This window comes from Hyposmocoma kahamanoa, unplaced genomic scaffold, assembly GCF_003589595.1.
Source record: "Hyposmocoma kahamanoa isolate Upper Pololo Valley unplaced genomic scaffold, ASM358959v1 182, whole genome shotgun sequence".
In the NCBI taxonomy this organism is placed as follows: domain Eukaryota; kingdom Metazoa; phylum Arthropoda; class Insecta; order Lepidoptera; family Cosmopterigidae; genus Hyposmocoma; species Hyposmocoma kahamanoa.
The window spans coordinates 6,355,219-6,374,086 of record NW_020653713.1 but is presented as its reverse complement, the minus strand read 5'-3'; the positions used below and the strand labels follow the sequence as shown (position 1 = coordinate 6,374,086).

The following is an 18,868-nucleotide window of genomic DNA, read 5'->3' as shown; positions in this document are numbered from 1 at the left end:
GAAATTTTTATGACGACTTCAATCTGTAGACAAGAACATGTTCCAAACAAAAACACTATCAATAGTGATAGTGTTTTGTTTTAGTGTTGAATTTTGTCAAAGAATATCGGTACTGTAGTACCGTGGACAGACGCGACAGTCTGTACCTATTGGGAATGAGCTAGGTAGGCAGATAATTAAGTGTTTACCAATTATATTTGTTCATAGTTGGGAAATTAACGTAAAGCCACTGGCAAAGTTGTTATTAATTGCATAATACATTCCATTTTGCTTTGACCCAGGGACCTTCCGCTTACTGTTTATAATTATTATATCATTACTAAAAAGAAAAACAAGTGAAAGAAAAAAACACAGTCGAGTTGTTGAAATTATTGATGTTATGTTATGTACTTTTCCTTGCGGAAAGGCAAAGATATTTAGACAGATGCAGCCTAGTCAAGTACATGGATGTCGTTGAGTCAAGTCTTTTTTATATTTTTAAATTTGTATTGTAATAAAATATTTCTCTATAAATACATACGTATACAACTCAATAACTTTCACGTTAAGAAAAATAAACTATTTTATTATTTGACAACGATTGCCGGATTAGCTAGCACCCTTTTTCCGTTTCAGTAAGCTCAAACACCCGGACCGAGACCTAAATTCCACGTCACTAACGCTATGCACCACAAATACACGTGCACACGTGTATAAGAGGCGTAGTACATAGTTCACGTTTTGTTCTTGTATCTAAAAATACGCCGGGGGCTCGACGCGTGCGTGGCTTCCCGTTTCGCATCTCTCCTGAGCCAATAAAGAAATTATTCAAACACAACAATATCTGTTTTTTTATTTACTTAACGCCAGCCAGTTGCTTTTGTATTATTCTGTTTGGTAGCGATAATAAATCAATTGTTTGATGAAACAATCTTAAAGTTTCTATTCTTTTGTGTTGCTGTTTCTTTATTGGCGTTCGATGTTATTATGAGTTTTCTCCGTGAAGCCTTACGTTTTAACTGACCCTTCCTGTGCCGTACTGCACTCCTGGACCAATAACTCGAGCTACCTTGCATCGTTATATAATATAATAACATAAGGATTTATGGAAGTGAGGTTTAGTATACCTGTTTTAAAATTGCATAATTTTTTTTTATAATATCAAGTGACGGAACGAACAAGTCGTGCGACTTGTAGTAAGTGACACGCCTGTCCATAACAGTTGCAGTGCCACTCAGAGCTTTAAATAGCAAAGATCTGAGGGGCACTGCCATTGCGCCAAGTCACCCTGAGACAACTTGACAAGCCCCACGTGCCTCTTAATTTCACCAGCACCCTTAACCCTTCAAAACCGGACAGTAATGCTAATATTACTGCGTGGCGGCAGAAATAGGTAAGGTGGCAGTACTTCCCTGGACGAACTCTTTCACAAAAAGCTATACTGCTACTACCATGTAAGCTTAGTACATTTAATACTGTAAATGCAACGTGTCTCGAATTCTGTGTCCGAGAGAGTGTATTTTAATGTATATATTTTAAGTTGTAATTTATATAGTTCTCTAGTATTTAGTACTTGTTTCGATTTTCATTTTCTTTTCTACCTTTTGTTCTAAAAATATAATAAAGAGATGACGGCCTCCGTAGTCGAGTGGCTTACACACCGGTTTTCTTGGCCATCTCGGGTTCGATCCCCGGCCGGGTCATTTTAGAAAACTAACTTTTCTATATTGTCCCGTGTCTGGGTGTTCGTGGTACCTTTGTTGTTTCCGATTTCCATAACACGAGAGCTTTAGCTACTTATTTTGGGATCAGAGCAACGTATGTGATGTTGTGTAATAAAAATAAAAGAAATGTCACACACATCAAGTAAAAATAATAAACACAGAAATACATATAGTACAATGTTGCACAACAGGCTAAAAAACCTTTTTGTTTTTTAAAATCATATCTCATTTTTATCATGCATGACAATCTTAGCGTTACTTCACATCGTACGATGTGTTCATTACACGTGTTTTTAACACAACTGCACACGCGAGATCACACTGTAGTGATGACCTTTGAAAATTATTACGTACATACATAATTACATAATCATTGAGTTCGCTCAAATATGTTGAAAGATATACACTGACCAGTGTCGGTAACACAACAATCGGCCCACCTATATTTTTGCAATAAAGATCATTTTTTAAATCTTTGAATTAAACAAATTGTTTTCTAATTGTAATGTTTAATTAAACAAATTTTTAATTAAACATTACAATTAAAGTTAAAAATAATCAATAAAATGGTTGAAACATTGACATTTTTGAAAAAACTTAAAATCAACAATTTAACCCATGTTGTTTTTTATGACATCGTAATTTTTCATTCTTAGGCGTTATGAGGACAAAACTTTCATTTCAATCAAACGGCCTGCATTCGCCGTTTTAATGACCTTATCAAAACTTTAATAGTTCCTTGAGGAATTCGGTTCCATTTTTCCATGATGACCGTTTCCAGGTCTTCCAAGGTTGTGGGGGCTGAATCTCGATCTCTAACCTTTTGTTTTGAGGTGTGAGGTGTCCCACAGTTGTTGTTTTGAGGTGATCCGGACTTCTTGCTGGCCACTGCATAACCCGAATGTTGACCTCTTCCAAGTACTCCGTGACGATGCGCATGCGCGCTACGTGTGGCCATGCATTGTAATGCATTAACTGAAAGTTCTCTCCAATGTAGCCAGCATACTGAGATCATGTAGTAACATGATCTTTCAAGATCTCCGTTATGTAACGTGGAGCAGTTAATGCACCCCTTCTGATAAACACCAGGTCTGTACGCGCAGTCAAACATATGCCACCCCAAAACATTACAGAGCCTCCAGCATAACTGACGGTTTCTCTTATACAGCACTGAGCGTAACGTTCTCCTGGTCGTCTCATAACATTACGGCGCCCATCAGAACCACATGAAGTCATTCGACTCTCATCACAGAATAAAACTGACGCCCAGTCCAGTGAAGGTGGTTTCTTGCAAATTGAAGTCTGGCCTGACGACGAGCTGTGGTCAGTTGTGGTCCTGTAGCTGGCTTCTGTGGTGTCAAATTCTGTTCACGAAGTCTTCTTCTCACGGTACTGTCACTTATCGCAACACCCCAAGCACTTCACGTTAGCGTCGCTGAATGTCAACGTCGGAAAGGTGCCGATTCCTTAGAGCTGATGTCTCCATCTTCCAGAACCTAGCCTTTTCCGATACTGCCTAGTCTCCAGAAACCTCTGATAAACTCGCCGAACCACAGATCGGCTGAGATTTAATCTTCGGGCCACAACACGTTGACTTAAGCCCTGTTGCAGCAAGGCTACGACTAGGGCCGCCTCAGCTTCAGTAGTATCCATAATTTTCAAACAAAATTAGTCTAAACTACAGCGATAGCCAATTATTGAGTTAATGTAATGAACAAGTGCACAGTTTAAAACTGCGTCTCGCAACGAGAACAGGGTTAAATTGAATACGTCAGTATTCAGTAAACAATCAAATCGGCACTGAGCAGTGTTAGTCCTAAAAAGTTGAACAAGTGCGCTCAAGTGCATTAAGATTTATGGTAATTAATCTATTCTATATAATTAATTCTTATCTGACCCTAGACATAAACAATTCACAGTTCGAAAACACCTATAAAAATGAATCATGCAAAACAGGGTGGGTCGATTTTTGTGATGATGCAATATGGTAAAATTAAAAAGTTGTTAATGTTTGCTATACGACTAGGAAATTGAATTTCCTATTCTTAATTAAATGGATTCTTAAAAAAATGGATTTTAATTTCATTCAAAATCGGAAGGCATTAAATTTATCAGTGCATGTTTTATGCTATGACAATTGAAATAAGGTATAAAATTCAAAAAGAAATGCGCTCCGATACTCCGAAGTCCTTCTCAATTGTTATAGCATAAAATATACGTTGAAAAATTTAACGTCCTCTATCTACAACTATTGAGAACATTCTCAATAGTTCTGTGAAGAAAGGTGTCTATTTATTAACAGAATAAGCGGGAAGAAAAACACCTCTAGTAGAACTAGTGGTTATAATCTCTTTTTCCGGCCACCGGTTTGCGCTGCTCATTTTGGTGTGCAGAATTTTAGACCAATAAGAGCTCTTCACAACGGCTTGTAAACACAGTAAATAAAATTGGGTTTTCCCTAGTCATCACTAAACTATCTAAAAAGACTTAGGTGAAGTTCTTGTATGTTTGCGCTAGGGTTTGCATCCCGAGAATTTCGGTCTCGAACATTTCGTCGGTTTCGACGATTTTATGATGTTTTCAGTCGGGAATATCGAAACATTTGAAACTTAGTCCATTTAATTAAACACTCTTAAAAACCAACAGTCATTTTTATTTTGGTTACATGGACGTGGCAACACTGTGGAGTGGAGATTAGTGTAATCTATGAAGATTGAAGAATGGTAGTAATAAATCAAATCCTCTCTATTATTAAACGCAAAAAGAGTTCTAAGCCAAGTATAAAAAAAAACTCACATTGAGTTCTTAGGTTTTCGCGATTGTTAAATGTGTCAACCAACATTTTGTTGTTTCAAACAAACCAACGCTTTGGGCCTTTTACATATCCCTTGGTCAAGGTTGACTGATCACGTGAGTCATTCGTGACCGTGACCATGTTTGAAAATACAGATATACCTACGCGATTTAGATCAGAAAAACTACTTTCAAAACTTTCATGAATAATTGAACTAAGTAAACTATTCACTTAACTTAATAACATGAATAAATATCGTCGAGGATAGTGCAATGACGCGTAACTAGCATTTGATTATGAGTCCGCGTAAATGTCGCGGTAACCAAATTAGCGTGATTTACGGGAATCTATTGTTATGAGTCTGTAGTCAGCATAAATTAATGCTTACTGTGCATATATAAATGAAAGTCGTAGCCATTGAAATAACAAAGTAATAACGTTAAATCCCTCTCCTGTGAAATTTGGTGCAGCAGATACGCGCTTTTTACCAATACTACGGATTTGCACTATCCCCGACGATATCATGTTTTGATTATCTAAACGCGTAACGGACAAGTATGGAAAGCGAATTTTGAAAGTTTTTTCGAAATCTCGTTTTTTCCGGGATTTTCGAGACCGCACTGAGTCTCGATTTTATTTTCCCGAAACGCGGAACTGAAAGTCCTAAACGGTGCCATCTATCGCAATTCTCCTTATTGTTGCTGTCATGCCATGCTGACTCATACGATACTCCTACATCTTACCGTCCACGCGCGACTACCACGTCACCGCTTACAGTACTTTAATCATCTGACGGTCATCTTTGATAAAACTGTCTAGACTTTATCTTATTTACACACATTGATCTTTATAAGAGCACGTTTATGTAGAACTGTTTGTATTAAATACACAGGCTGTCCAAAAAAAAGTACTGTCAATATTGTAGGAAGAATATTTTGCTTCATGAAGACATTTTATTTTTAAAAGTAAGTAATCTTTATCCGAAAATTTAACTGACCAAATGTGAAAAAAATACACCTATGCTTTTGTGATACCATAGGCATAAAAATGATACCAATCGAATTCCTTGGTTAAAGTCAATGGTTAAATTATACAATTAAAAAAAACTAACTTGAAACATGCCAATGTTTTAGTAGTAGTAGAGCTTCTTGTAAAAGAGTTGGTCCAGGGTAGTACTGCCACCTTACCTATTTCTGCCGCTAAGCAGTAATGTCAGCATTACTGTGTTTAGTTTTGAAGGGTAAGGGTGCTGGTGAAATTACAGGCATATGGAACTTGTCACCTTATGTCTCATGGTGACGGGCGCAGTGGTAGTGCCCCTCAGACTCTGTTATGGACAGGCGTGTAGCTTACCATCAGGCGCACGACTTGTTCGTCCCGTCACTTGATGTTATAAAAAAAGAAAAAAAGTATATGCTATCTACTATATTTGCAATTAATTTATCAAATATTCTTAATATCATAGGTACATACATAACTTGCGCTAATCTTGCCCATCTACGACCCGCAACTTTGACGATGGCTCTATCCGTCTAATGAGACGGATACAGTGTACGTACCACGTTTCTGTACTTCTTGACCACCTTTCGGTGGTAACTTTACTCCATCCGTTACCACCACGCCTCACAACAAATGTCCAATAATATGTTCATTAACGTTCAAGTGGTCTATTCCCTTTCTCCGTCCGAGCCATTGACTTACAAATAAATGGACGACGGGTCTAATACAAAAACCACGAAAAAAATGTCCCAAGTCAACCTATTCGAAATTTAAATTGTAATGTCATCGCAGTATCGCGCTGTCAGTCGAACAAATGAAGACTAAAGCGGAGTTTGGCGCTCAGTATACGATTTTAGCGCCTTACAAGTGCGGACACTTTAGCGCCGACCCGACGTCCATATAATTGTAAGTCAATGGTCCGAGCCGACCAAATCAAGTATGAAGCTTCATTCGCATCATGCGTCTGTAAATTTGGTCGAGTATTACTTATTTGACAGTAATTGTTTTGGACGGATGTCGGACGGAGAATGGGATTAGACCTCCTGGACTGTCTTCTGATTTCGGGATTCGGAACTCTGTCTATAAGTTTGATAATTACATAGACAGAGGGACTCATCCGAAGAACTGAATCCGATGGGATTATATAGCGAAAAGTGAATAAGTACGTTACGAGAATAATTTCCTTTTTTAAACTAAGGCCTACGTTAAGGTGTTTTGAGAATTTATATATCTTATTTCATTTCGGAAATATAAAATCCAACGAAACAGTCGATCTGACATCCACAGCGAAGAAGAACGAACGAAATGTCCTGAGAACAAGTAGTCTTGCACATACATCTTTGTTCTACGGATGAGTCGAGATATTAAATTGTCCTTCGTTTTTATTATTTGAAAACGCCATTCTTATTATTTCGACGTAATTTAAAAAGAACCTATATCAGCCAGTAAATCAATTTCAAAATTATAATTAAAAGCGATTAAGAACGAACGCGTTAAAAGTAAAGTTTCCCGTTCTTTTGTCACGACAGGCCACTGATTTTTATTTCACTTCATCGTTTGACTTTGCAATATTAAAGACTGCCATAATTATCGTCATTGTATAGGAGTTAAATACAAATTCAAACATCCTATTTGTCTGTTTGCAGGTTTACGTGGTCAACAATGTTTATAGACGAGAATGAAACGTAAGTATAGTACTTATTTATTATCTTTTCTTAAATTATCTTATTTTTTTGCTCTACTTTTTTGTTCATTGTTTCCAATCGATTAAATTACTTATCGTTTTTATAACATACAAATAGACCACACTACAATGATAAAAGCATCTAACGTAATACAATATCAACTAAGTAAAATCAATCTGTACTCCAATAATGCTGACGTGTTGTTGCCTTTTGCGTGGAGACTTTTAGTATTTATCATAAATATTCAACCTTAGTAAAGAGTAATTACCATCAGAGAATGAGGTCATAATAAATAAGCCTGTAATTGTTAGAACTAGATAAATCTAGAATATCTAAGAAGTTTAACTTACATGGGAATTAAAAAGGTCAGCAACGTTTAACTTTAACGAGTCCATTTATAACAGTGGCAGATCATGATTATCAGTCTTTCGACCATTCATACAATTTTAAAGTTTCAAATCTACTAAAAAAAACTAAAAAAACCACCAGTAGAAAACAACGAATTATCGGATTACAGAAACGCCAAATAAATACTCAGATCACTAATTTGTACAGATCGATGCAAACAAAATGGTCGTTACTCGTTTTGAATTTGTAGAGATTTGTTTATGCCTACTTCTGACAATCTGATAGCGCTCAATCGTGAAACTCATCGTGACACTTTTGATGACATTTGTCCATCTCGCCTGAGGTCAGCCACGCGAATAGCGGCCCTTTTCTCGGTTCGTCTTTATGCGACTAATCTTTCAGAGGTCATGCTCAAACAGGGAGTGGATTCTTTATTACAGTCGTCTAATAATTGTTTCATTCAAACATCATTGTTCTCAATACTAAAATTGCCTTGAAACAAAAGTTATTTACGTATTACGCGAGAGGGTCAAAAAGAAATGTAACCATCTGACGACATTGATGTTCAATGTTCTTCTTGTGCCTACTTGCAGGCTTCCTCATGGTGTAAGTATTTATTAGTGATCCTTTAAAACAACACACCAAGTACCCCATAGTGTCGTTTTGTTTCGCTATAAATGCAATGTCACGATACGAATGTCCCTATGTCTGACCTGCCCTCGACCTATATTCTGCTAAACGTTGGTTGATGGCATTCCGAAACTTGACACCTGTGAAAAATTACTTTATGTATGAAAGCCATAGTGAGGGGAAAGAATGTATAACCATTTTGATATTAAAATCGATACAAACCTATATTTATTAGTATTGATTACTAATTGGTGTAGAGACCGACCTTTTTGAAATGCTCTCCCACTATGACTAATGAAAGCCGTAGTGAGGTGAAAAATGTATATTTTGATATTAAAATCGTTATAAACCTATATCATATTGTATAGATTTTAAGGCTTTCGTTGTTATTCACTAAATGATTATCACTAATTTCAGGCTTCTTACCACGGTATGACTTCTTTTTATTTTCCCGATATTTCGGAACAGTTGCACGCTCCATGGTCACGATGGCTTCTCGTACGTTTCAGTAGTACGGAAGTACAAAACATTTAACCGTGATGATGGTTTTAAATTGTCCAGTGCATGGAGTCCGGTTCTTAGTGCGTGCAATAATAAAAATACCTCGAGTTCAGTTTCGGGTGTGGGTACAGTGAGTGTGGTTTGTGTAAAAAAAATGAGCGACTGTGGTAACGCCACAACAAATCGCGATGAAGGTATTCGTCGACAGCGCAAGAGGATAGACATATATGTCTGCTCTTAAAGCTGTCATCTGCCGCCTTCCAGTCAACCGTGACCATGGAGCGTGCAACCGTTCCGAAATATCGGGAAAACAAAAAGAAGTCATACCGTGGTAAGAAGCCTGAAATTATTGATAATTGATTGATTTTGTATTGATTACTAATAGGTGTAGAAGACTGACCTTTTTGAAATGCTCTCACTATACCTAATATAAATGTCACCTATTAGCAAGTTGGTGTCATAATTATATTCACCAACATAATATTGGAAACGTGAGTTCCATATTGATTTATTGATTTTAACGCTAAAATAACATCGTGCGGGCACTGCCCTCGGAACCTTTTAATGTTTAGGCCAGATAGATATAAAAGCAAGGCAATAATCTTTCCCAACCTTTTTTACGTCACGGTCTATCGATCAAGCGGGATAATGAAAATAAACTATTGAATTGCACCATCTTGTGTACTCCTCCCTTTTACTTTTAATATAATTTTGCTTTGTTCTTTATTGTTATCATTGCATATTTTGTAATAGTAATTGTAAAGTGCGAAAATATCAGTTATCTGATCAACCCATTTTAAAAACAAAATAAAAATTGAGTACTTCTTTAAACTTATTATCTATAATTCGATAAAGAATTTTAATTTAGTAGAAGTAGAGCTCCTTGCAAAAGAGTTCGTCCAGGGAAGTACTTGCCACTTTATCTATTTCTGCCGCCAAGCAGTAATGTGAGCAATACTGCGTTCAGTTTTGAAGGGTGCTGGTGAAATCAAAAGGTGCTCCTCAGATCTATGCATTTAAACCTCTGAGTGGCACTTATGGGGGTGTTGCTTACCACCAGTCGCACGACTTGTTCGTCCCGTTGCTTGATATTAAATATAAATGAGATAAATTCTATAAATGTGTACTGTCGACCGCGATAAATTTTACGTGCCTTTTCCACCATATTCAAATTGAAACAAAGCGTTGTCCTAATGCATTTAATTCCGTAAGATATGCTTAAAATTAAGATTCAGTGCCACTGATATTTACTTTTATTACTCAATCAATATTATTTTTATCATTTGGTTACCGAAGTGTACCGGATCTTCCCTAAAAGTATAAATACCTAGTAAATATATTATCAAGATAGCTTAGTGATTTGGAAAATATCAATCAATCTATGACTAAGTGAATTATGTTTCATTTTGGCAGTTCCGTGTAAGTCCTGGTTCAGTGATACGTGATTTCTTTATTATTGTGATTTCACTACAGTTTTGTGGTATTTATTTGATTAAGGAAGTTTCTCTTAACTAAAATACATTTTTCTTGGCACATGTTAATTTCTCACAAAAAATGTTGAATCCTGATTTTTTCTGATTTGAAGAAAGCGAAAAGCTTTTCCCGCTGTATGTAAGTTTATATAGGTATGTGTATGTGAACGAATGTGTGCTAGGCGTTGAAAGATTTTTATGACGCTTTCACACATTTATCTTAATGGTGAAGTATAAACACTTTCAAGTATCATCCTTATGTACAAAGTGTAAATTTAAACTTCAAAAGCCATTCATTATCTTACTGTGCTTGGCATCGTCTTTATAAATTTGTAGCGAACGCCTTTTTTACAATCGGTTTTTTTTTCGTGTTTTAAATATTTTGCTTTCTTATAGTCTTATGCTTCTTTACTTATACGCACTTAAGATTGATTTATAGAATAATGACTATTATGTGAGACCGCGCTTACTAGGGTTACTCTAGAGTTACGACTGACAAATGGCTCGCGGCTTTATGGGCTTCACAGGCTTCGCAGTGTAACTGTTGTAAAATCTAGTAAATAATAAATATAGTGCATATATCATGCAAATTTTTGAAAAAACGTACTCGTAACATTGAAATGAAAATTTATATTTTCAAAATTACACTGCCGGTAAGAAAACTGAAACTGCAACAATAACTTAAAGTTGTTAGTAGATTAGAAGTTTTTACTTTTAAGATACATCAACCATTCAGAATAGTAATAAAGGAAGAAAAACAGATACAAAATAAAAATAAAATAAACTGTTGAAAACCAAATTAATAAAAGAAAAAAAGAAAAACAAACTTACCTAATTATAAACAACTCTTGTGTTGTGATGCAGGAATCCAAACAGATCATAATTCAGTCCGGGTTTTGCCTAAAAGCAAAGCGCTGATTTTGAGCTATTACCTTCGAGATTTAACTTTAACTGCATCCGTGGCCGAACGGTTAGCATGCCTGCCTGCATGACTGCCCAGGTTCCCAGGTCCCAGGTTCGATTCCCGGGCCGGGAGTAATATTTGTATGACCTACATTTATTTCTCTCGTAAATTTAGGTGTAATTTGTGGTTGTCTATGTGTGTGTCCATAGCACCTGCGACACAAGATTTCCCTAGTGCGGGGCCATGTTGAGTGTGTGCGTTATTAGAGTACCACGATGCTGTGTATTAACAACAGTCATAAAACAATGTGTAAATTTGGAGTTCTTAGTTTTTAGTCATCCGTGACCAAGGCACCTGTATAAAGCCAAGACGTTTGTTTGTTCGGAAAAAATATATATTCGGAACTCTAAACATGCTGTATTTTCGTATCCAAAATATAAATAAATAAATATTAGACAACATCAAATACGTTGCAAAGTAAGTAACTAAAGCACTTTTGTCTATGCAAATCGGAAACAACGATAGTACTACAAACATCCAGACCCGACCTATAGAAAAGTTACTTTTCTCCATTGACCGGGATTTCATAGATGGGGACACCATGAAAACCGGTATGCAAGCCACTCGACCACGGAGATCGTCATTTGTTTAGTTATTTAGCTTCATAAAGTTGTAAAAATATTAAATTCACACAGTTCACTCGTCGCAATCACAAACAACGATTTGTATTGCAAAATAATTGTCACAATGGCATACATTTGACAGTTGTTTCTGCTACGTTCGACGCATCGAGTATATAACCAGAAATAGAGACGAAATAAGGGCCATATATTCCTGGCAACACATTAGCGATACAGCTCTTATAAATATCAACTTTCGTTTGCACTGAAATATAGACAGGCCAACTACTGACCTGTGTGTACGTCTCCGTATATTCCAAAAAAGATAATATCTCAAACAATGCCGTGCTGTTCTATTCGGTGGTGTGGGAAAAACAGCAAAACATCTAATTACAAAACAAACGGAATCACATTTCATCGGTAATTAAATATTAAATATGTAATTTTACAATTTTCGTCCATTATAGCAAAGTTCAAGTTAACTGATCGATTTGAAGTGAAACAGTTGACGACACCCATTGACGACACCCGTCAATTGTTTCGAATTCGGGCTAGCCAATCGGAGCGCACACAGTGTTGTCACAGTAATGATATGAGAGGATAGTTTTCAAACAAATTAAATGACATTTCGTCTCTATTTCTGGTTATATACTCGATGATTCGAGGTAACAAAGTGTGCTTCTCAATTCGTTTAACAAATATTTATTTGAGCTTAACCACTTGAATTATCAATTATTACAAACTATTATATTTAATTAACAGATTAGTACTTACATACCTTTTTTAACCGACTACAAAAAAAGGATGAGATTCTCAATTGACTTTTTTTGTGAGTATCTTACGCGATAACTCCGACATTTATGAACCGATTTTGATGATTCTTGTTTTGTTGGAAAGAGGGTACCTCAGTATTGGTTTTCTTTTAAATTTGAAGCAAATATTCCACCTCTAAGGGTGGCAAACTAGGGGATGAATCCGGTTTTGCGCACTTTCCAGTAACCGATTTCAATTAAACTTGGCAAATGGTAATAGGAACTTTTGAGGTCATTTTTTTTTATAATTATGATATCAAGTGACCGGACGTGCAAGACAACACTTCCAGTGCCAGTCAGAACTTTAAATCACAAAGACCAGATGCTCCTCAACGCCCGTCACTCTCAGACATAAAGTAGACCAGTCTTGCCTGTAATTTCACCTGTAAACAACTCAATGAACGCGGAAGTCTTCAAAATAGTAACACTAATAAAAATAAACAGATAACAATGTTACAAAACACTCCAAATTACACCTAAATAACTTTTCTTACAGACGATAATAAAAAATAACAATAACCTCAATACTAACACTTACGACATCAACCTGCACTTTGTTCGTCTTGGCGTCCGTCTAACGACTCCTTATCACCGCCTACAGCGATAACCTATCACGAACGATACACGTCTATCACCACTGGTGATAACGTACACCTATAAAGGTTATCATATAAACACTTAATCATTAGTTGACCACTGTGAGGTTTAGAGTTACTTTCTTAGTTTTGTTTTCTAAAAAAGTGGTGATTGCTTCTTCATAAAGTGCTATAAATTTTGAAACTTACAAAATGGGATTTCGAAGGTGAGTCGCTGTTTCAAAAATTGAGATTCAAATTTAAGGTACAGGCAAAGCGTGATGTATGAGTTGTTTTTTTAAAGAACTTTGTTATTTAATTTGGTTGCTAATTGATAGCACTATCATTGTAGAATTAAAACTGTCATATTCGGTATTAATTACTAGGCTATAGATATGAATATTTTCGTGAATATTGGAACATGGAACTGCAATAAAAATCTAGAGAAGTACTTTAAGTCATGCCGTAGGATGAACCCTGTCACTAGTAATGAGCATTTAACAATCATTCTCGGGCTAAGCGTTCAGTGCCGAACTTAAGTGGCAATTTTTATTATTTATTCGAATGGCGACGTGAAAGATTTCGAGTTCTTAAATAACAGACATAGAATACTAACCCGAGAATAAATTTCTTTCACAAAAGAGATCTTATTCTGGTAATTTTTGGTGCGTATTAAGAGTCTTTGAAAAGAAAATTAAAAAAGAAATTTTGCCCGTACTAATACGGTTCATTTTGCTTAGGTCAAACGGCAAGGACACTGGCGTTATTTCAGAATTTATATTCTTACATACGAAATTAAAGCCATTTGCAAAATGTATATCGTATAGTATACGTGTTCTATTTAGTTCAGTTGATATAAAAAAAAAATCATTGGTATATGTAAAGTACCTATTGAATAAGCGGTTTTCTTGTAAAATTTCGAGGTAAGTTTGTTTTTCTTTTTCTATAGCGTCTTCACACAGTATAGTAATCAGTGTAGTATATCCTCAATTTTTCATTATATATTTTTCAAAATTGATTGATTCAACATTTTCGCTTTTGTCCGGAATCAACCAAAGTCATTTGAGGTAGTATAGACTCTTAAAATACATGAAGTTCGAGTGATATTTGAACCTTTTCGTGCAAATAATTATGTACTTTGTTCTTATGATACCTTTGGACTTATGTTCAAGTTTGTATATTGCATACAAAAACAATTCTACGATGAAAAGAACAGTTGGAGTATGATTTTAAAATTATTATGTAACGAAACATCCTACTAGCGTATGCTCATAAACTTTCATGTTTAGATGTCAGTTTTAGTCATTTCAGTCAGTCTTTATTTCGTAATTTAAATTGCTCAATTCTGTTCAGGACAGCTAAAGTCCGTACTACCGGAGTAGAAGCGGATTTTTGTAACGAAATTGCACATAGCATAATGAACTTATGTCAATCATGTAACGTACAAAATAGATTCGATTGTATGGCAGAGCGAATTCCCGAGACAGCACGAGAATTCTCCGGAATACTCGTGACCTGTTTTTTAGTTACAGAAATTCGTTTCATTCACTCCATTTACTGTCAAATGCTTATATAAATGTAGGCTAGATATTCTCCGGTCCCTGCAGTCGCGTAGGTTTCTGGGGAACTGAAGAGACGTCTCGCCATCGGGAAGTGAGCGTGGTTTACAGCTCCGCCACCAAATAGGAGATTTGATAGTGAAGTGGACTTTATAGTCAACGGTTTAGCGCTGGCAACCATTAGTTGTGCCATGCGCAACGGGAAGTGAGCGTGCCCACACCTCCAGTACCTATCTGGACTCTTGAAAATAGGGAGAGTACTGTACGTGCACCCGACGCGGCTCACCCGAGGCACTAGCCTCTTTAGAACCGGATGAAATCAGTGACAAGTCTATGACAACCCTGTACACTACCTGATCTGAGGTCAGAACCTGAACTTGGAAGGTTACTGTGCACGCACAGGTTATAGTGCCCTTCTCGTATACCCTAAGGGTTGGTAGGGAGTATCACTATAATCAAAACTAATATAGAAAGATATGGGGCCCGTACGTTCACCCGGTGCGGCTCACCTGAGGTACTAGCCTCTTTAGAACCGGATGAAATCACTGACAACAGTCTGACAACTCTGTACGATGATCTGCGGTTAGAACCTGAGAAAGTTCCTGTGCACGCACAGGTCATGATGCCCTTCTCGTATACCCTAAGGGTCGGTAGGCAGGGTCACTATAATTAAAACTTAAGTGGAAAGGGGACGCCCTTGCACCCACCACACGCAAAATAGGCGACTGGACATCGAGTTGCGAATACCAGCCTATTACACCCTACCATACCAAATATTTCCTACCGTATGCGTGTTTGTTTTACTTTATCACTTACATTGTGATCAAACCATCTTAAAGAACGTTCACAAATATATTAGAAGACTTATGAAGCAGCGTGGTGGATTGCCTAAACCTTTTTGGAGTAGACACGTTATTAACAGTGTGAAGTACGAGTACCTACGTACGTTGATAACAAAATCTAATTTTCCATATAACAAGATCCGTATACAATCTATTACAGTATTTTAAGTGGGTTATCATATAACATCGCATTTATCTATATATAATTATTAACATTATCTGATATTAGTTGCCTTTTAGTAACGATACAAATACTTACTCGATATTTTTGCAACTAAAGGCTTGTCTACACGCTCGAGCTTCATCGCTACTAGACTTGTGCAAACGAAATACGTCTTTATGCTTTATATGTGGATGTGGTAGGGTCACGAATTTTTTGCATTCGTCTTGAACCTTGTAGACGGGCTTTAAGAGTTGATTGGAAACGTAAATTGTGCTAGAAATGTATCAAACGTCAACAAACGATACGTTACCAAAACTGTCTAGTTAATCCCCAGTAAAGGTCAAGGATGTGTCAGATATTTCTGAAACTATATAAGTGTGAAAATGTATAGTCGACTGCGACGGCCTAAAATACCTGACCCCTAATCGACTATTTGGTTCTGAGACTTCAGTGTAAAGAAAGGCGTTAAACAAACTTAACCTTTAACTTGTGACCCGTAAAATTCGTTTTTATATGGCTTCCTTATCCCATTTTGAATGACGTGTTAAGAAACTTTTTAAGCAAATTTGATTTTTATTTATGTTACATAAATACAAATTTCAACTAAAAAGCTGGAATTGCTCTACACTTCTGTTGAATGCGTAAGAACTACTGAAGAATAAGCTATTCGGAAAAAACGTGTTTTGAGTAAAAAGTCAGGTGAATCGGATTATCGGTTTATCAGTCGATTTTTATGTAATAAGTTACCCGTACGATTTTTATCTTTATGATTATTATGTTCGACTGATAAGAGGTTACTGGCCCGAATTTTACTTCACCTGCCCACGCACTATAAATAGATTATAAAATTTTAGGAATTCGAAGTCAACATCTGAAGTGCTTTACCGCTTCTTAGCGGTAGCTAAGGTCGTCAATAAACTTAGAATTTAAAGGCTCTAGCTTAGTCACAATATTAAGCGACGATGTGACCGACGATTTGTAGAAAAAAAGCCCATTTTATTTATTTGGTAGCAGTAGAATTTCTTGTGAAGTGAGAGAGAGAAGAAGGCGTGTAGCTTACCATCAGGCGCACGACTTGTTCGTCCCGTCACTTGATATTATAAAAAAAATATTAGCCTACTTTATTATTACTACCTGACACTCTTAAATTTCAAACAACGTATTATATACACGATGACGCGCTTTTATGGTACCGTAGAGGCAGGTAAACAGCAGATTGTTGCATTTGTACCGATTCAAACGCATCTACAAAGCTGTACAAACATGCACTAGAATCGCCTTCTTCCTAACAGAGGTTAGCTGAATCGCGTTAACGTACGTCATCTACGCGTCGTCTGCGTAAAACCTATTATACGCCGTGTGAATAGACTCTAACGAATTTTTAAATCTTAGAGTGATTTGTACCAAATAAATCAAAAGCCGTCTCTATAATACAAACTTTCAAATATTTTTGTCATATCAATGGTTCACTATATAATTGTGATCCAGAACTTTGCCAAGATCACTAAAAAAATGAATAGCCGCAATTAAATCCTCAAGCATGGAGGTGTTAGGACTCGCGTGACATAATATTAAGTGGGCCATTGTTACAATCGCACCGCACAAATAATACAGGTTAAAACAAAATAACCCATTACCCTTGTTACCTGTCGTCATAAGACCATGCGGGCACGTTCGTTCGTTCCTCGAACCTGTACGATGTGGAATGGTCTCCCTCCTGAAGTATTTCTTTTGCGAGTCGACGGGACTCTCTAAGGTTGACAACGCATACATAGGTAGTTCCTCCGATGTTGCAAATGTCTATGAGCGACGTTGACCACCTCTCATCAAGTGGCTTGTCTACTCGTTTACCTCCTACTTTATAATTATTTACTTTGTAATTGGGTTATTGAACACTTCAGATTCAAATCAAGGTCTAACATTAGACCCTGTTTTTGCACTGAGAGATATTAAATTAGAAGCGTAAAAGGATTACGAATACAACATACACTACTGGAATACCACCTAGATACATTGCTTAATAAGTTGCATTCAAACAAAGCAAGCTATGTTGTTCCCACTTTCACTCGGAGCCAGCGCATCCTGCACTGCAACTTACATACATGTATCTATTGCAATACCGTGTTCCTTAGTGGGAAAGTAAGGTTGCCATTAACATAAACGGCATGAGTTTTCGTAATTTTGTACTTTATTCTAAAAAAATTTAAGTTTGTTGTTGTTCGTGTTTTTTTTTATAGAAGTTTAATGCAACTCTATGGCACTTGAATGACACGTATTTGTATGAAATTGAATACGAGTACATATAGTGTAATTATATGTATTAGGAAACTTGTTTTCGCAAATAAAATTCGACATTTTGACATAATCATTGATATTCAGTTGCAAATAACCGTTTGAAAACATTTTGCCAAAGGAGAAGTCTTAATATTACTACTAATATTAAGACTTCTCCTTTGGCAAAGCTTTAGACCCTACGGTCTAAGTTACATTAAGTTTATCTTTGTTGATTTCTCAAAAATTAAGCACGTGGCAATGAATTCAAGGTGCATTTTTCAAATGTTTCCAGTTGAACTCTTGCCTAAGTGACATAAGCTTGGTTTTTCTCACAAATGTGGGGATATTTTTTTTTAATTAGAATTTTAACGGCTTCGGCGTTAACCATTCAGCCTATACTTAATTTATCTTCTTCATTTTGGTATCACTGAGCAATAATTGACGTCTAGATTTCTTTCTACTTTCAATGTTTAAAAAGCTAACTGAAGTATTAAGTATATCTGAAGTGGACTGGAACGAGTATTTAATTTGTACACAGTTCCAGATATGAACACGTATATCAACCGATAAAGCTTCAAAAAATTCATATCAGACTATTAAAACATTGTTTCCTTTGTAACAGGTAAACACCTAACGCAAATATTAACTTACATCTACCTGAGTCGTAGTTAAATCAAGTATTACATTTATCACATATAAATGATAAGCGTGCGACCAAGACCTTGGCGGGTGGACTTCGCTCTGTTAGTGCTATTTCTGATGCTAGAACACGCACGCTGCGTTTTTATTGTGTAGTGTTCGTTACGTTCCAATAATTGGTTGAGTTTTACTTGATTGTCATATGTTTTGTAATTAAGTGTCGTATTCCAGAACTCTACTCAATACTCAAGTCAGGACTTGAGTATTGCAGTGAGCACTGAAAATTATACTCAAGTCCTTGCTATTAGGGTCGTATTTCCAGTGCTTGAAATCATACTCAAGTCTGCT

The 18,868-nt window shown here is 36.4% G+C and overlaps 1 protein-coding gene across 3 annotated transcripts in view; it reads left to right on the top strand.

The window, feature by feature from the left end:
* LOC113226110 (long-chain-fatty-acid--CoA ligase 4) overlaps positions 1-18,868 on the top strand; it is an 85,426-nt gene that overhangs the window by 42,010 nt on the left and 24,548 nt on the right. For 2 of the 3 annotated variants that reach the window (XM_026458639.1, XM_026458637.1), the window contains exon 2: positions 7,143-7,181. In XM_026458639.1, coding sequence (XP_026314424.1) covers positions 7,159-7,181 — 23 coding nt within the window. In that variant the 5' untranslated portion in view covers positions 7,143-7,158. Of the gene's footprint in view, positions 1-7,141; positions 7,182-18,868 lie in introns of all 3 variants that reach the window. The other variant, XM_026458638.1, reaches the window with a different exon arrangement.